The sequence below is a fragment of the Danio rerio genome, chromosome 17 (genome assembly GCF_052040795.2).
Source record: "Danio rerio strain M-AB ecotype USA chromosome 17, GRCz13ab, whole genome shotgun sequence".
NCBI lineage: Eukaryota > Metazoa > Chordata > Actinopteri > Cypriniformes > Danionidae > Danio > Danio rerio.
This window is the reverse complement of record NC_141037.1, coordinates 2,050,425-2,070,165: the sequence shown is the minus strand read 5'-3', so window position 1 is coordinate 2,070,165 and position 19,741 is coordinate 2,050,425. Positions and strand designations below refer to the sequence as shown.

Here is a 19,741-nt window from a genome sequence, read left to right as displayed (position 1 = left end):
ATAATTATTTATTTAAACTTTTAAAATATAAAAAACTAATTAAACAGAATATGTTTGAATGAGCTAAAAAACAATAGCCGATATATAAACGCTGATTATTAAAATGAAATAAGTTAATTGTTGTTGGTGCAGTAGGTAGTGCTGTTAGAGGCAAGTAATTAGAGGCAACTAATTGTTTAAATAGGCGTATAACATGCAGGTTTAGTGTCTCCGATGTGTCTAATGTACCTGAAACACATGGAGAGACGTGTTGAGTTCTGCTGTTTTTCACCAGCAAGTGATTTATTCGCCTGCAACTTGTGAAACTCTTTCGAGTGTCTGGTTTTCCTGCGGTTGAGCTGTAAAAAAAAGCAGAGGTCTGCGTTCAGGGCAACGCTTGCGTGACTGCAGATCCTCTGTGTGTATGTGTGTGTGAGGGGAATAAATGGAAAGCCAGCACACAGGGGCATCTGGGAAGCCATCATTCATTTTTATATTACCCTAATGACGTGGAGCTCGTAACCGGGGTCATTTAAATGAAAGACTGATTTGAGAGACACTTTATTGCTCATGACGACCGAAAGCATGCAGAGATTACAACACACACACACACACATACACACATACATACATATATATACACCTAAACCTAAGTTGGAAGGTTCATATAAAGTTGAATTATTTGTCCTCCTGTGAAATTAAAATAATTAAAAATAACAATTATTATTTCCCAAGTGATCTTTAATGAAGAGATTTTATTCCCGACACATTGCTAAATAATTGTGATTTTGTTTATAATTATGATTTTGTACATGATGACAGGACATAATTTTTGACTGTATTTTTCAAGATTCTAGCATTATGACATTTAAAGGCTTAACTAGGTTTAATAGGTTAATAAGGCAAGTTAGGGTAATTAGGCAAATTATTGGACAAAAGTGGTTTTTGTAGACAATCGAAAAATAAACTCATTTTATTCCAGACAAATTTCAATAAAAAATTCACCTAAATTTAATGGTGTAACGGATCACAAATCTCATGGTTCGGATCACACTACTGTTATCAAGTCATGGATCGGATCATTTTTTTAATCAGCAAAAAAGGGGGGGGAGACTAGGGCTGCATAGACATGGGACGATAACCGTTTTCAAGGTATACAGCGGTTTGGAAATTTAAGGTTTTAAAACCACCAACATTTTCTGTAACACTGTTCCTTAAGTTCCTCTGAGGTGGTTATAAATACAAAAACCTTGCATGCAATGACGCAGACACACCAATTAAATTTGTGTCAGTGCTTTAAATGGGCCAGAAAGTATAACCTGATGGTATCAAATCAAAATGCATCTGACGCTATTGCTGCCTTTAATATAATGTAATTACCCCAGGGGTCGCTATCCAATAGAACTAGTAACTATAAGCTACTATAGTAACTATATAGTATATAGTAACTATAAACGACTATTTTTATTTTCAGTATAGTTATGGATAAAATATGTTAATTCTTATGGTTTAATAAAAATAAATAGATTTTTGGAAATCACCAGGCGATCCCCCTTCATTGCCCCGCGACCCCTCGGGGGGTCCCGACCCCCACTTTGAGAACCCCTGTTTTAGGACAACAGAATCTCCAGCAGAAAAAAAAATATCCAAAGATGCCATTTAAAATTGTAAAGAAAAAAGTAAAGTTTGTTTTTTAAAAACTAACGAAGACAGCAGAAGTCATTAATCTTTTGAATTATTTAGCCTGATGTGTACTGCTCCAAAATATTATAAATCTTTCAAAAAATAAAATATATTGTTTTCAAAGGGGAAAAAAAGCTTTTTGTTTTTTACTCAGACATTTAAAATATAATATATTTTAGAGCAGAAAGCACAATACCGTGAAACCGTGATATTTTTATCCAAGATTAGAATCTTATATTGGCCCTTGCCTGGGGTCCAACTAACGATTAATTGAATAAATCGATTAATCTGTTGATTATTTTTCCGATTAATCAATGAATCGGATAAAGAAAAGCATTTATTTCCAACCCTTTATTCAAAAACAGAACTAAAATCTTTAGAACGTGCACAAACATGGTCCTTAAACATCCCTGAGCTATAATAATAATAATAATAATTAAACAAAAAAAACTAACTTAGTAGTTTTGTCCTGTTTTCAGTCCAAATATCTAAAAACAAAATCTTAAGTCAGCATACATACTAGACACATGAAATAGCATTAGAAATGACGTCTTGCTTCCTAAAAAAAAAAAAAAAAAACTCAAAATTAAGTGATTGTTTGCTTAAAACAAGCAAAAATATTTGCTTGCTACGGTTTGGTTGGGTACGCCTTTCGACAGTGGAAACGGCCATAAAAGCATACCGAACCAAACTGCACCGCACCACTTTTTTGGCACTCTTTCTTAAGGGTACCAAACACAAGAAAGGGTACCAAAAGGTGGAACTACACATGCAGCTGAATGCTGATTGGTTACAGAGCTACGTCATGAGCTCATGAAGCTAGCCAGAATGAAAACAAAGGAACCGCCATGTTTTAAATACACAGCCGAGACGTTACATCGGAATACTATATGCATATAATAACGAGCCGTGGATGACCCGAGCTCAAACAAACCATGTCGTCGTCTTGATTAACAGACACAAAGCCAAGAACAAAATCTGCCATATGCTGTTGTTGCTTTACAAACCCGTCTAAAAGTGCGAGTAGTGTTCGCTTTCTCCAGGGAGCTCACGAACGCATCTATATTTGATATAACAAACTTCTTGAGCTGATGATTATAACGTGTGTGTGATTATTGAAGTGTTTCTGACATCTGATCCATTCAGAAAAGCGAACAAACAAAGGAGAAGCCCGACAAAACACAAAAACAAATTGTTTAGCAACCTGAATCACGAACAAACTGCCATGTTTATCATCAGCTTTTAGACTATTATAAACTCTGAATGATGGAATGACTCTCTAATAGAGACTACATGTGCTGCTGAAGATTACAGACACAGACGAGAGGTTTGCACTGACTGTAGACTGTATGTTGCATGTTGTTTTGAACCCAAATAAGGACTAAATGTCTGTTGTGTGTAGTTCTTCTGTAGTTGGTAACATATCGGAGACTGTATGGGGGCGTATGTGTTCATATATGTTCATTTATTTATTTTATATTATCACAGACGTTACAGTAGACTAATTTGCACTGTCATTGATCTGCAGTTACAATAAATCCTGTTTACAGAAAGGTTAGTGATGAACATTTATGCAGAATTTATGTGTATAAAGCAGGGGTGTCACGATTTTTAATTGAAATCGATCAAAATTTATGCTCAATTTCGATTATCGAATCAAGCGGGAAAAAAACAGGCTTGTTGAAGTGCTTGTTAAACTGCAGAAGCAGGAGACCCGTCGACAGAGCTTAAACCCTCTCCTCTTTCAATGAAGTCGCCGGTGTGGAAGCATTTTGGATTTCCAGTTAGTAATGTTGACAACGTTCGTGTTGTCGACATAAAAAAAACACAGTTTTGCAAGCTCTGCTATGTACGTATTACGTACGTTTCGTCCGATAGACAACACCGGCATTGCGATCCTCCGCCCGCCCCCGTTGCAAATCCGGTCGTGAAAAGTACACACTCAGGCCCTGTTTACACTGTCTTTGTTTTTAAATGGCATTTTAGAACGACAACGATTTGACATCCACAGTGGCGTGTAGCATTTCTGAGCAGCCCTCCTTCCTTTCTACCTCTGAAAATGCACATCACGTGACCACACACACACACACACACACACACACACACAGCCATGTGCTCGAGACAGCAGGTCCAGGCAGTCAGAGGACTGCTTCAATCTTTCACTCACTTGTACTTAGTCATTTTAGCGAACACCTCAGATACTGTTGGCTGGTTCCTGTTGGTTGTCCGTCTTTTTTACCGACGCCATTATAACGACACAGATCACTGCCTATTCACGAGTCCTGCAGAAAAAGTGATTGACAGGTGGTAATTATGTGTGTGTCTTGCCTTTATTCATTTACTGTATGATTTGTTAATGGGTAAAACAAAGACCATGCAGGTCAGGTAGTTTAAACGGTAGGCTACAAATAATTAATTGGTCATTAATTAATTAATTATTCATAATCAAAAATCGAATCGTGCTTTTAGAATCGAAAATGTAATCGAATCGAGGATTTGGAGGATCGTGACACCCTTAATATAAAGAATTTGTGTTGTGAGAAGTGCTGCTCATATGATATGTAAGCGACCCGTACAGCTTTACTGTAGACATTTATTCGAGTGAGAATGACGTCAGCGGAAACTTACTGTCGTACACCCCGCTCACCAAAAGGGTATTCTTGGTAGTGAAAATGCAAGCCTGATAAAGGTGACCCGTACCCGTGACCCGATTTCTTGATTTTGAAATTTTTATATATTTGGACTAGATACAAGACAAAAAAATGTATGCAGTATACTGCCATTTGATTGGATGACATAAGTCCAATATCATGGAGAGCAGACATTAAACATGGTGAAATGCTTCAAATGAAAAAATGATGAAGTGCATTGCAATGGACACATAATCCAGAATGGTTAAATATTAAGAAAAGCATTTAAATAGTTGAACTTGTGGCTCGCTACTATTGTTTTATCAAGAACACTGTGCTCTTGACAGCAGAATAAAGAGACGTGTATGAATGTGTGGCAGTAATTGTGGCTTGGCATCAGGAATCATTCAGACGATTAATCATGTGCAGATAAACAAACAGCGTTCATTGTGTGCGAAAGACTCCTGTTGGCTTCTGGACACTGAAGCCAATGCTGTCTCATATTTTAAATCTAACAAAATAACGTGCTCAATAGACATGCCACGGACAATGTCTTTCCCCAACTATTTCCTGATACGATTCCACTCCTGCCACATCAGACCCCAAAAAAACAATCCATGTAAACATTTCTGAGAGTCTGGGCGACCGCTGCTGTTTCCCATGTCTCCGGCGGGAGGATTTTAGGAGAAATACTCAAAGCCACACATGCAGAAATCTGCCATATCTCGTCCAGGCAGATGAGCAGAGAGAATCCAGAAAAACAAACACTTGTGACCGGACGCTGCGGTCTGCGAATCAGCAGAGGACGGGTTTAGAGATCGCACGAAACTTCTCAGAATGCACACTTCACCAACAATCAGCTAGTAAACATTGGACATATCTCACTTTATAGTGCATGAGTGTTGAATGCTTGATTGTGATTGGCTGATGATCATTCTAAGGTGTTAGGTTGTTTTTAGATAAACACACAGCTAAAGTAGTTCCAGCAGGCTTTGAGCAGATCCATATCACTGAAGAAATTAGAGGACAAAAATCTGACTAATGTTTTAAATACAGTATTTGCCTGAGTCTAAAAAAATGTGCAGAACAGCGGAGCACGAGGAACAAAAGTTTTAAATATATTTACGGTTCAAATGAGATTATTTTCAACATGAATTCATCCAACCCAAGCTCATTCTGGAAATGTAGCCCCGCGGACATTTCTGGAGACCGCGATTAACGTGGCCGGAGGTATGTAAAGGCCGCGTTTGGTTTTTTTTCGAGCGAACGCTGCGGGGCAGTGTGGCGCCGCTCCGCCCCTCCTCTTCGCGCTCGCCAGCCGACGGCTCCCCTCCGAGTGGAGGGCTTTCCCAACGCAATCAGTTTGTCCGCTTAGCTCACAGCGTTGCGTCGGCGGAACGGAGGCCCCGGAGGAGGAGCCGGAGCCGGCCGCGGTGGACGACGACCGGGATCGAGTCCGGGGAACAGCAGGTTCCGGAAATCAGGTAAGACGAAAAACGGAATCCGAAAAATAAGGGCGAGAACGTGGCGGGATCCGAAAACGCGGTCGAAATCGAAGACGAGGGTTTTTGCTTTTTTTTTCCCGATCCGGCGGCTTTTCGCGCGAGAACGGCGCGGGCGCGAACGCCGCGCGCTTCCGAGAGGTGCCCGAGACGCGGAAAAGCACGCACAGCGGCCTCTAGCGCATCCGTGAAAACAAAAAAACGCTCGAATACGTACCTTCCGGGACGTAAATCGCGGTCCGCAGAAACGTCCGCAGGGCTACGTTTCCACAATGAGCCCGGGTTGAATTCATCATCATATGTACAACCCCCGAGGCAGAAAAAGCTGTGACAGTGTGAAAAATGCAAACAAAAAAAGAAAAAAGGTCATTTCTAAATAGACTTTGACTTGTATTTCATTGGCGATAATACAACAAACATTATTTAATATGTTCCTCATGATGTTAATAAACACGTATTTATTATTTTACATATTTTGCAACACATTTACCACAGTAATGTTGCCGTTCCTTTTCACAATACTTCAAAGATTTGAAGTGATGAAGTGTTTCTGGAGTAATCTTGTCCCATTCTTCCTGCTAACAAGTCTTAAGGTGGCCAACAATACAGGGGTTTTGTTGTCGCATTTTACACCACACATTCTCTATTGGAGACAGGTCAGGACTGCAGGCAGGCCAGTCCAGTACCCGTTTCCTCTTCCTTTACAGCTTGATTCTGTAATGTGTGCAGAATGTGGTTTTGTATTGTCTTGTTGAACTCTGCATGGGCATGCCTGGAAAAGAAGGCAGCATCTTGTGCTCCAGAATCTCTCTGTACTTTGCCAAGGGCACCGACACAACCCCAGACCATGACAGACCCTGGTTTTTTGCTGGCAACAGTCTCGATGATCCTTTTCTTTTTTGGTCCAGAGCACACAGCGTTCATTTCTCCCAAAAAAATCCTGAAATACCAATTCAGCTGACCACAGTACACATTTAGAATTAGAATTAGAAAACTTTATTTTCCTTTTTGAATGAAATGAATGATCCAAACATCATAAATACAAAAACACAAACACAAAACTTACTACACCACAGATTACCAACACACAACCCGAGACATACAGACAACTTCATGGTCATTTATTCAGCATGGTAATAGCAGACGGTATAATAGATTTCTTAAACATATCTGTTTTTGCTGTGGGTACTCTGTATCGTCTACCAGAAGGGAGCTTTTCAAATTCATGATAAAGAGGATGAGTTGAGTCCTGAACTATCTGTAAGGCTTTCCGTCTGGTCTGGTTTGTGCACAGCTCCTCAAGCTGCTTCTGGGAGTTCATTATGATCTTATAGCCATATTAGCCATATTAACGATCTTTGCAAGTTTATACTTTTGCATGTCTACACCTCCAAGCTTTCCGTACCAGCTAGAAATATTATAGGGGATAATACTTTCCTTACCTTCCTCAGTAACTTACTAACATTAAAACTATTGAATTTTCTTAAAATAAAGAGACTCTGTGTGACTGTGGTGGTCCATTCCAGATACCTTTGAGCCCAGAGAAGTCGACGTCACTTCTGTACACTGTTAACATAGGGCTTCCTTTTGGCACGGTACATTTTTTACTGACATTTGTAGATGTAACTCATATTGTGGTACTTGACAAAGGTTTGCTGTAGTCCTGAGCCCATGTGGTGATATGCCTTATAGATGAATGAGGTTCTTGATGCAGCGCCCCCTGAGGGATGGGAGATTACTCGTTGCTCAGTTTAGGCTTGCGCCCTTGTCCTTTACGCACTGAAACTTCTCCAGATTTCTTGAATTTTTTAATGATGTTCTGCACTGTTGATGGTGAAATATTCAAATGTCTTTTCTCTTTCTTTGAGGAACATTGTTTTTCAACATTTCAATAATTTTCACACATATTTGTTGGCAAACTGGCGATTCTCGGCCCATCTTATGACCAGTTGACCAGTCAGAACATGAAATATTTTGTGTTTATATTGTCTGCAAGGGTGACGCAGTGACGCAGTAGGTAGTGCTGTCACCTCACAGCAAGAAGGTTGCTGGTTCGAGCCTCAGCTAGGTCAGTTGGTGTTTCTGTGTGGAGTTTGCATGTTCTCCCTGTGTTGTTCTCCCCGGTGCGCTGGTTTCCCCCACAGTCCAAAGACATGCGGTACAGATGAAATGGGTAGGCTAAAATGGTCCGTAGTGTATGAGTGTGTGTGTGAATGAGTGTGTGTGGATGTTTCCCAGAGATAGGTTGCGGCTTGAAGGGCATCCGCTGCGTAAAACATATGCTGGATAAGTTGGTGGTTCATTCTGCTGTGGTGACTTTAGATTAATAAAGGGACTAAGCCGAAAATAAAATAAATGAATGAATGAATGAATGAATGAATGAGTTTTCTGCAATGAAATAGAAGTCAAAGTGCATTTCTACTGATTATTATGAATTAAAAGCTCTTCCGCTACTTGATATTTTTGTGGAAACTGTGATTCAGTTTTATCAAAAGTCTCAGTATTGTCTGTGTGACTGGAAGTGTCATAAAGCAATGTTTATTTGCATTTCCCAGCAATCATAAAAACAAACAAACATCCACAGCATTAAGGCAATAAATCTGAAACGCACAGGTGAAATGAACAGCTCATTCAGCAGGATTGAGGAGGTTTATTAGTCGCTGTGAATCAGAAATATGTAGATCTGAGTCAGTAACAGGTTGAAATAGCAGCTCTAAGAGTCACAAAACTCTGCAATTTCATTCACATGTTAAACTCAGACTCATTCATGAGGAAAACTACACAATCTGAAGCCTCACAGCGCTATCTGCTGGTACAACACATTATGGCAAACATGCAGTGCTCAGAGGAATCATCTATGCTAAAATATACACTAAAAAAAAATAACTTTCTTACTCAGTTTTTGTTTCTAGTCAAAATATCTACAAATTCTTAAATCAAGAAGCATTTTCTTGCATTTTCATGACTTGTTTTAGGAAATAATCAGGCAAAATTAGGCAATTTTTTTTTCCTTAAAACAAGAAAAATAATCTGCCAGTGAGGTAAGCTAGATATAATTATTCAAAAGGAAAATACTAAATCATTTTGTGCACCCAAAAGTAACAGGTTAATCTTAGAGATGCAAAATTTACCTGCAGTTCAAGAAATGACCTGAAAATATCAGTCAAACACAGCCTATATGTATCATACTGAAACTACTGTTAAAGTAGCCCTGAACCCACATACATCAGAATATATACACCTTATAAAATAATATAAAATGATTATATCAAATGACCTTTGTTTAAATATCTAATAATGAATATGAAATGATTTATAAACACTAATACACAGAACTGTATTCTGGCACTGATTACTGATAAATGAGAGATGGTGTATTCTCTGTTCTAGCGAGCGAGATCATAAACATGTTCCCCAGCATTACTATTGGTGTTGTTTGGTGGAATAATAGTTGTGACGGAGCCGGAGCTTTTCGGGTCGTCTGAAAAATGACCAGCAGCATCCTTGTGAATGTGAAAGTAATACAAGAAGAGGAAAAACCCTGAAAAAAAAGAGATTATTTCAGTTAATAAAATAAAAAAACAAATATAAAAATACTAAATAAATATAAATAAATATTTTATGATTTATTTCATGTAATTTGTTGAGAATGTGTTCAAAAAACATATTAGGATACCCAACTAGAGTTTGATGCATTTGATTATTTCTCACAAATTATAATCAAGGACAATAATTTTATTATTAACTGAATAAATATAACAGTGGCTCACACTTTATTTTAAGGTTCATTTCTCATTTTTGAACATAGACTTTTTGTCTCAGTAAACTCTTAATTTTGTGCTCATTATTATGTATTAATGGTGATATTAATAGGTATTCACAGTGATAGTTCACCCAAAAATGAAAATTCTATTTCTCACCCTTTACTTGTTCCAAACCAAAATAAATAAATTAAACTGGTTTTAAACCAGTAAAAGGTGAACTATTCATATAAGGGAGTATTTGGGTTTTGATAATATGTAGGATTAAGAATGAAATAAGAATATGTGCTTAATAAGTACTAATAAACGCCTGAAATATTGATAATAGACAGATAATAAGGCACTAGTTAATAGTGAGTATTGGTACTAAAGTGTTACCAAATATTTTATAAACAATAACAAGCATGCATTAATTCATTTAAAAACTTAGCTAAAGTTTCTCACCTTGAAGGGAGTTGAGTGCACAGAAGATGTAGTATGAGGGAATGAGCATCGGTCCATAACTGAAGAAGGCAACAGCCCACGTCAGACCAAACAGAAGAAACAAACTCAACACCATCATCAGCTGCTTTCTGAACGTCTGTCTCTTGCCTTCAGTCGCTCTTATGTGTCTACTCTGGATAACCCTAGTGAGGATAGTGATGATGAAGATGACTATTGTGAAGATGAAAACGAAGATGTAGTATCCCATGTTCAGTATGTAGTGAATTAAAGGATTTGTAATCCAGCACCTGCAATTACAATAGCATGGTTTGAATTTAAAGGACACTTAGAAGATATTTTAAACATTGATCATTCATGAATTTGTGACTTAATAACTAAGCATACATTTGTGCAACTTTTCCAGACGATGCGGTTAGGATCGTTTTGTCGTATCCTCCTACAGAAACAACTGCAATTACTGCTGGAGCTGAAAACCCTGCAAAACAAGGATATTGTCAATAAAAAATAAAAACAATACAAAACACGCACACCCTGAGGTGTATTACCACTATTATCTGGCAAGGCACAGGGTCTAAGTTCAAAACAGGTGTTATTTAGGAAGTCCAACAAAGTCATAAAAATAACAAGGCAAAAAATTACCACAAGGCAAAAATAGAAAGTCCACAGAACTGACCAGATAACAAACAAGACGTTCTCCATAGAGCAAAAACATCTTTTAAGTCAAAATGCAAACAAACCAAAACAACTAATAAGTGGCAAGGACAAGAGCAGGTCAAACTCAAAAACGAAGTGACAAGTGAAGACAGGAATCTAGAATAAATAGGGTAGACTAACGAGAACAAAATTATCACAAATTAACCCAAAACAAAAACATTGGGGACATTGGGCGACATCATAAGGAGACAAAGAAAAACACAAGCAATAGCTCAGAATCTGTCAGGATCCTCCTATAAGCAGTAATCCAGGAGTGCTCCTTGAACCATGGCCCTCTCAGTCCACAAAATACTGCCAAGACTGTTGCACGGAACAACAGAAGAACATGCTTAAATCGGGATACATGAAAGGTGGGATTATTTTAAATGACCTAGGGAATTTTAGCAGTTAAGAAACCGGTTTACTCTCCTTATAACTTTGAAATGTCCAATGCAGCACTGGTTGAGCTTGTGGGATTCTATCCGTAGGGGAAGGTTCCGAGTGAAGAAACCTGTTGACCAACCTGAAGAGAGGGTGCAGATATACCTCTACGGTTGGCCTGTCCATGATACTGCGCATAGGTTTAAATGAGTTACTGTGGACTATATTCTGGATCAGAAGAAAGTGATTAATATGCTGCTGTACCAAGGGAACAGCCACTTAAATCCCTTTCTTATGGAAGCGTGGAGAAGAATCTGAAATGGCACTCAAAGGGGAAAAAGCCAGTTGAGGACGAGCAACGAGTGTTGTGAGCTATTTACCCAGAGATGGTAGAAGGACCAAGATAAAGGGTTGTAAGCCACTATACAGATAGCAAGACTCTAATTAACCAAGTGAGACTCAGATTAACGTTTTCCAGCTGTCCATTAAACTCTGGGTCGGAGGTTTTGACATTAACCAAGGATATAACATCCTCCTTAGCTGTGGGCCACCAGTGTCTTTGTAGAAATTCCAGGGTGTGGGAAATACCAGGATGTCAAGAAAGCCAGGAGGAATGTGCCCATTGAAGAACTTGAGGACAAACTGCCTTTGGAACATATAACCAGTTAGCCAGACTGAGAAATGCAAAGGAACAGTCAGATGGGGAACAGCTCCAGGGGCCAGTGTCACCTGCAGTGGGTCATCTAACAGGTTGGCAGAAATATTGATGCAAGCAGCTAATGGCATGTCTAAAAAGTTCCCTGCTGCTCCAGAATCAACAAGAGCTTAGAGCAGATGTTCCTCAGATCCCAATGTCAAGGTAATGGGTAAAACAGACTGGAGTTGTTAAGAGACACAAGTTAAATCACTCCCAGGACAGCTCTCTCCATACTGCCTGGGATGGGAAGGTTTTCCTTCAATTCGGTACAATCTGAGTGAAACCAACCAGCCCCTTGACTATAAAGGCGGAGATGAGTCCTCATATGATGGATATGTTCCTAAAGAGATATGTGGGCATGGCCCAGCTGCATAGGGTCTGTGGAATCTGGTTCTGAAAAACTAGGTGACTCAGTGGCACATAGAGTAGAATGGTGGTTAGGAAAATGTAAGGGAACATACTTGGCGGTAAGTCTTCTCTCTCTAAGATGGTTGTCCTGGAGGATAGCTCAATTAGGGTCAATCGAGAGTGTTAACTGAATCTCGGGTAGTCAATTCATCCTTGAGAGCCCCAGACAGACCATTCTGGAAATAATAAGTGTTTCATCATTTCAGTCTTCTCCTGCGGCAATTGCTAAAAATTACAAGACATAGTCCGCTGCAATCTTATCTTCTTGACATAAGGTGAGTAGTTGCTTAAAAACCTCACTTCCTGAGAAGAGATGGTTGAATGCACTCTGTAATTCTTTCTTAAAGCTGGATTAACAGGGGCAGCAGACTGCACCAGCTTTCCAAGTGCTTTGTCAGGTAAGAGAGTGAGTACATAGGTGATTTTAACCTGACCTGAAGAGAAAGTAGCAGGTCTTCGGATCCCCTGAGGAACATTACGGAGAAGAGAGACATGGCTCAAGCTGATGTGGAGGGGCATGGATAACAGGTGCAGGGGTTGAAGACTCAACTGGGGTTGGTACAGGACCTTGACACAGACTGTCAGAAAGTTGTTGCATTGATATAATGAGGCCTGGAAGTAAGTGAGAGCGCTTCTCCATAAGTGATTCTTGCTGAATCAGAGCTGCCTGATGGCACTTCACTGTAGATTTGTGTTGAGCATCAATAGTAACCTTCTTTTGGGCAGTGGCCGCAGCTGGGTTTATGTTGAGTTGGTTTTTCTGTGATGAGCCTGGAGTGCAAACACAGGTCTCTGGTGAAATAGTTCAATGTTCTACCATTAACCCACATGATGAGCTGATGAACCCACACAGCCAAGGCACAAGGTCTAAGTTCTAAAAGGACTTCATTTAGGAAGTACAACAGAGTCATAAATAATAATGCAGAGCAAAACATTACCACAAGGTACAAATAATGCAAAGACATGCAAGGGAACAGTTAGATGGATAACCGCTCCAGGAGCTATTAGTCTCCCGTCCAGCAGTGTCACCTGCAGTGGGTCATCTAACAGGTTGGCAGAAATATTGATGCAAGCAGTTAATGCCATGTCTATAAATTTTCCTGCTGCTCCGGAATCAACAAGAGCTTGGAGTAGATGTTCCTCAGATCCTAATGTCAAGGTAATGGGTAAGACAGACTGGAGTTATTAAGATACACAAGTTAAATCACTCCCAAGACAGCTCTCTCCCTACTGCCTGGGATGGAGAGTTTTTCTTTCAGTTCGGTACAATCTGAGTGAAACCAACCAGCTCCTTCACTATAGAGACGGAGATGATCCTCATATGATGGGTATTTTCCCAAAGAGAGAGTTGGGCATGGCCCAGCTGAACAGGGTCTGTGGAATCTGGTTCGGAAGAATTAGGTGACTCAGCGGCACTTGGAGAAGAATGGAGGTTAGGAAAATGTAAAGGAACATACTGGATGGTAAGTCTTCTCTCTTTAAGATGGTTGTCCTGGAGGAAAGCACAATCAGGGTCAATTGAGAGTGTTAACTGGATCTCGAGTAGCCAACTCATCCTTGAGAGCTGCAGAAAGACCATTCTGGATACAATGAGTGTTTCATCATTCAAGCCTGCACTTGCAGCAATTGTCCAAAACTGCATGGCATAGTCCGCTGCACTCCTATCTCCTTGACATAAGGCAAGTAGTTGCTGGGAAACCTCACTTCCTGAGAAGGGATGGTTGAATACATGCCGTAATTATTTCTTAAAGATATTTAAAAGGACTAAAGGGGCAGCAGGCTGCACCAACGTTCTAAGTGCTTTGTCAGGTAAGAGAGTGAGTACATAGGTGATTTTAGCCTGACCTGAAGAGAAAGTGGCTGAGATGGAGACACGGCTCAAGCTGAGATGGAGGGTTATGTGGTTAATCTAATAGGTTGGCAGGAATCTTGAGTAGCTCATGCCATGTCTATAAAGTTCCCCACTGCTCCAAACTCAACTAGAGCTTGGAGTAGATGTTTCTCACATCCCAATGACATGGCTCAAGCTGAGGTGGAGGGGTATGGATACCAGATGCAGGGGGTTAAAGGCTCCACTGGGGTTGGGACAGGATCTTGACACAGACTGTCTGAGAGTTGTATGGAAGAGACACAGCTGAACAATATGAACACAAATTAACCCAAAGAGAAACACTGGGGGGAAATAGTGACGTCATTTGGATATCATCATATCTCAGGATATGACAGAACAGTTGTTTTATATCAGGCATTTTCTCCATCACTCACCCCAGCCCAACACGGTGATCTTCCTCATGTAGTTTTTGATGGTGACGTTCTGTCGGATGAGCCATAAGTACATATGAAGAGCTTGAATGAAGAACCAGGTGAATGAGGTCAGCATGGAGTAATGCATTAGCAGAGCTATGAAGACACAAGCATTCTTGTCTCCTGAGTTCGCCACGCTCTCGTTCGACAGAAAAGACACATTCAGGAGAAACAGAGCTCCGAACATGTTGATCAGGATCTTCGTGGCCTGATTGGATTTGGCTTTCCTGTTGAAAGAGAAAAACAACCTGTGTTAGTAACTTTATCTGTCACAATAAATAGTTTAATATTTCTGTTGTGCTTTAGTAGACTCTACCGCAGCAGAAAATGCATGAACAGAGCGATGGCCAGAAAAAACACAGAGATCCCACAGCCGATAGCAGAGATGAGGGTCAGTGACTCCAAATACGGCGCTACAGCGTTTGCATCTGGGACAGACTGAGAAATCAGAGAAAAAGCATAAATATGAATCAGATCAGCTGGATGACATTTTTAAAATCAGTTGTTTCCTTTTAGCAAGAAATACATTTTTTGTCATCTTTTTAAGTTCGTATATAATAGCATGATGTAAAGAAAATTTGACAACTGGTCAATTACTACAAAATAATGTATGTCTGAGTTGGGGATATGGATTCTAGCAACCAGTTTATCATTGGTGTGCATTATTTTTGAAAAATTCACCAGCTCGGATTGCATTATTCTACTTCTCCATTATTCTACGTCTCCAAAGCTGCTAAATCCACAGTTTAGATGCTGTATTTGAGTTTTCTGTTTTTGCTGTGTACAGCACTAGTGTCTTCCACATCTTATCCAAAGCCTTCTGTTGTGTTTTGATTTGACTGTTGTAGCTGTGAAATAACTCAAATCATTCAGTGTAGTGATATTGAGCTATAGTGTGCTCAAAACCTGCCGGAACTACTTTTGCTCAACTTCTTGTAAAAATAATGCCACAGCTTAGAAAGCTCATCAACCAATCAGAATTGAGTATTTAACAGCCCTGCAGTGTAAAAAAGTTTAATCTTCTCACCATCAGCACTGCGAAGAACGTCAGATGTGAACACGAACACTTTATGCTGTTACTGTTGATTTGTTTTGTCTCACAACCAAACGTTGTCCACTCAAGATTTCCTTCAAAGAAGAGAGAGCCACAGACATTGCTGAATACTGTACATGTGATGATGTGTTTCAACAGTCATCTGCATCTTAAATTTAAGTTATAAAAACAAAATATATATATATTCGGGGGTGAGGTCTCTGAATAGTGAATACCACTGTTGAGAACTGGGATAGGATGCAGCTGTGGGTTTTGGGTGGCTGCTGCGATCAAGTAATGAATCAAAGTTGGCAACCCGGGGGTGTTTGCAGACTGTACCAAAGAGGGGGGTGGGTGAAATTACGGGAGTTTTTGGAAAGAAAAAAAAAATGGGATGGCTGTGGGAGACTTGTTCTGAAATACAGAATACACCCAGGAAAAACAGGAATGCTGGCAGGTGTGCTTAACAGTTTAATAGTGATCTGATCTGCTGTAATTAGAAATCAGACTGTTATAAGCTTCTAAGCGTAAGGGCTTATCATGCAGTTCTGTTGCCATATTGTGGATGAAAACATCAATCCTCTTTGGTCTACTACACTATGGCAGGCTAAGGGCCGCCGGCGAGCTCTCTCAGAAATTGTAAATATAAAAAATAGGCATGATTCTTATAAATAAACTGCATAGTTGTAATCTAAACAACTACAATCTCCACTAAAAATACCTCAAAAGTACATTTTGTTGTCTAACAGCAGTAATATTTGTCAAACTGTAGTGTCTCTGCCTGTTGCTTGCTGTATGTGGGCGGAGTAATACACAAAGATAAAGAGGCTGTACAGGTGCTGATATTACTTAAATATATATAAGAAGGTCGCTGGGTCGCTGGTTCGAACCTTGGCTCAGTAGACGTTTCTGTGTGGAGTTTGCATGTTCTGCCTGCCTTCGCGTGGGTTTCCTCCGGGTGCTCTGGTTTCCCCCACAGTCCAAAGACATGCGGTACAGGTGAATTGGGTTGGCTAAATTGTCCATAGTGTGTGTGTGTGTGTGTGTGTAAATGTGTGTGTGTGGATGTTTCCCAGAGATGGGTTGCAGCTGGAAGGGCATCCACTGCGTAAAAACTTGCTGGATAATTTGGCGGTTCATTCCACTGTGGGCCATGAGCACTGATGATTTATTGGGGTCTAGCGACACCCCTGATTTGTATTAAATCATCTTTATATCAGATTAAAGCAGGCAAGATTATGCGAGGTGTTTGTAATGCAGCGTCTATGGGCGCAGGACAGTAAATTTGACATTGTTTCCTCTTCTATCTGCCTTCATCAGTCTCACACTATTTTTTTGAAAGATGTGAAAACACTATTGTGACGTTTATTTTTAGATATTTGAGCAAATTGGAAAGCAAAAAAAGTATGTGTTGCTCTCTCCAACTCGCAGTACAGCGCTCTGAGTTTACCTTCTGCTGCTGTCTAACCAAGAAATGTGAAAAGAGTCTATAAAAACATATTAATAGAGCCATAAATAAATGTACCTTTTCCATTCCAAGAAGTGCAGGATGGACCACCAACCTGTAAGAACATGTTTAAGTATCATTTAGCTTCAGTGTCTGGTTATATATATATATATTGTGGCGAGTGTTCCAATGCAGCGTCGCCACAAGTACAAACCACCAACACCTGTCACCTCATCAGCACCTATCGCCACCTGCAGCTCATTAAGACTGGAGCATATAAACAGAGAAAGAGAAGACACAGGGTGAGCTTGTTCTCTCCTAGAAGACACGCTAATGCTCCTTTCTCTGGTTTCCCCAGCAGATAGCAGTGGCTAGACCGGCACCTCAGATTGTTCTCAACTATGCAAACCTTCATCAGCCCTGAGGACTTTCCACATTACCCGGCCAAAGGACTCATACCCGCACAGCTACCCTACCCTCACCTCCTTACCTTGCACTGTAAATAAATCACCCTCTGGGTCTTTACACCATATCTGTTTGAATGCTCATGTTTTATCCCTCGTCTCGCCACAATATATATATATATATATATATCTTGAAAAAGAGAGAGTTCTGCAACAAAAGGTTCATTACCAGATCCTTATTAGTAAAGGTTATTTCAATGTTGTTGGTGAGGTTGGCGATATTGGCTCCCATTGTTATTCCATAAACCTCATTGTTCAAAATCGTGAAGTTTTTAGTTTGATTCTGAAGGAGAAACCAGACCAGAATAGAGTCATCTTTTATAGGGGAATCTAAAGAAATGATCCATGTGAAATGTAAGAGAGAAACACAGAGCATGTTACTTTATTCCCCATGTTAGTGAACCGCAGAACTCCAACAAATGCACTTCCATTGTTTTCCAGTCGGGATTTATTAAAGGCTTCACTGGGAAACATTGCAGTCCACAAACAGCCTGTGTTCATGTCATTTTGACTCATAATAACCTGAAAAGGAGAGCCAGGAATGATTAATTGCACATCCTCTACAACATACCTCAAACTTTACAGTAGCTTTACCATGGTGTTGTTTGAACTGTAGCATATGGTGATGTCTTCCGTCTCTGTGTTTGTGTCTTGGATGTGGACTAGACCAGTAATGTTCCCCTTGTTAATCATCACATTGCTTTCATTATTTTTTTTCATAATATCCACCAGATTAGACTCTAAAACTTCCAAGGCTTCTCTGTAGAATAAATTGAATCATTTAGTTATCTGTGTTTGAGTTTTTGGTTTAAAATTCAGTTCTAACCTCACACTTACGCTGCTTTTGATGAAGGAACAAATCCATTCTCATCTTCTAGATCACTTATTGGTAGTGTGCTTGTCTCCTGTGATTGTGGTAGTGTGCTTGTCTCCTGTGATTGTGGTAGTGTGCTTGTCTCCTGTGATTGTGGTAGTGTGCTTGTCTTCTGTGATTGTGGTAGTGGGCTTGTCTCCTGTGATTGTGGTAGTGTGCTTGTCTCCTGTGATTGTGGTAGTGTGCTTGTCTCCTGTGATTGTGGTAGTGTGCTTGTCTCCTGTGATTGTGGTAGTGTGCTTGTCTCGTGTGATTGTGGTAGTGTGCTTGTCTCCTGTGATTGTGGTAGTGTGCTTGTCTCCTGTGATTGTGGTAGTGTGCTTGTCTCCTGTGATTGTGGTAGTGTGCTTGTCTCCTGTGATTGTGGTAGTGTGCAGTTGACACAGGTCCAGGTGTTCAAAGTTTGTTTATTTAAATACAGAACGTATGTGCCATTTGCCATCGTTTCTACACACAGAAATAAAGCATGGGTTTAATTCAACTGTGCAACAATTCAATACACTTTAAACAATTGAAAAGATCTAATGTATCAGGTGATTCTAATTTATAAATGAAGAAAAATCATAGTTTGTACATTATACTGTTTATAATGCATGTTTATCACATATATCAATGACATGCACATGCACTAATAGCTATAATAAATCGGATTCTAGATACTGTTGTACTATAATTATTTAGATGCAGATTTACATTTTATGTGAACTAGAAACTACTACTGAAAAAAGAAATGTAAAAAGAGAGACTTACTTTTGCAGATGTCAGGGCTAAATTGAGCATTGTTACATTTGTCTGTAACATTACCAGGAGGAATTTCCAAACAATCTTAATAAACCATGAAACACAATTCAATGTTATTATAAAATCAAACATTATATAATTTCAATAAAAGACACTGAATTAAGAAAAGTATGGACAGGGATAAAGGACTAATGTTATTAAAACATTAATAAGAGATTAACACACACACACACACACACACACACACACACACACACACACACACACACACTAAAATATATGAGGAAATGTATGCTGGTGTTTCTTACTAAAATATGCTGCATTCATGGATGCTGTAATCAGAGAGAACAGTCATTAGTTGTGGAGTTTCAGTCAGTAAGGCTGCTGTCAAGGCTTTTTAATTCACTTGAAAATATTTGTACAGCAGACATTAGTGCTGTCACGGCTCGATCACAACAACTTGAAGCTGTCTACGCTAGTAATATTGTACATATCATAGTGTAGAAGAGGCCAGCTAATAATTGCAGTTCATTTAAACCTCACTCATCTCAATGGGTGCTCTGTTCTTTAGCATCCTTGTTGCAGAGCTCACTCCCCAGTGCCATAATTCAGTTCTGGTCCAGTTATAGTGGCATATTGGCATGATAGAAGTATGATAGAAGTAGAGTTGGAGAGGTTACACTCACTCATTCATTCATTT

General features: G+C 39.7%; 2 protein-coding genes across 2 annotated transcripts in view; one reads left to right on the top strand and one right to left on the bottom strand.

Moving 5' to 3' along the window:
- The window catches only part of arhgap11a (Rho GTPase activating protein 11A), a 1,047,489-nt gene that overhangs the window by 261,160 nt on the left and 766,588 nt on the right, over positions 1–19,741 (top strand). The window lies entirely within an intron of this gene.
- On the bottom strand, positions 8,412–19,230 carry LOC147839864 (adhesion G protein-coupled receptor G5-like). Its single transcript, XM_087291275.1, has 12 exons — positions 19,051–19,230; positions 18,264–18,747; positions 18,021–18,186; positions 17,808–17,948; positions 17,596–17,709; positions 17,041–17,077; positions 15,510–15,610; positions 14,799–14,920; positions 14,444–14,709; positions 10,384–10,474; positions 10,000–10,286; positions 8,412–9,335 (listed from the first exon to the last, which is right to left on the bottom strand). The coding sequence occupies exons 2-12, from the start codon at positions 18,740–18,742 to the stop codon at positions 9,181–9,183; spliced, it is 1,959 nt and encodes a 652-aa protein (XP_087147401.1). The 5' UTR covers positions 18,743–18,747; positions 19,051–19,230; the 3' UTR covers positions 8,412–9,180.

Bases quoted from the DNA above. Each gene is read 5' to 3' on its own strand.
- LOC147839864 (XM_087291275.1), bottom strand. From the start codon at position 18,742: ATGGCAAATGGCACATACGTTCTGTATTTAAATAAACAAACTTTGAAC. The intron at 14,921-15,509 runs GTGAGAAGATTA...CTGATTTCTCAG, and splicing joins CGTTCTTCGCAGTGCTGATG to TCTGTCCCAGATGCAAACGC. The intron at 10,287-10,383 runs GTATGCTTAGTT...TTGTAATTGCAG, and splicing joins TCTGGAAAAGTTGCACAAAT to GTGCTGGATTACAAATCCTT.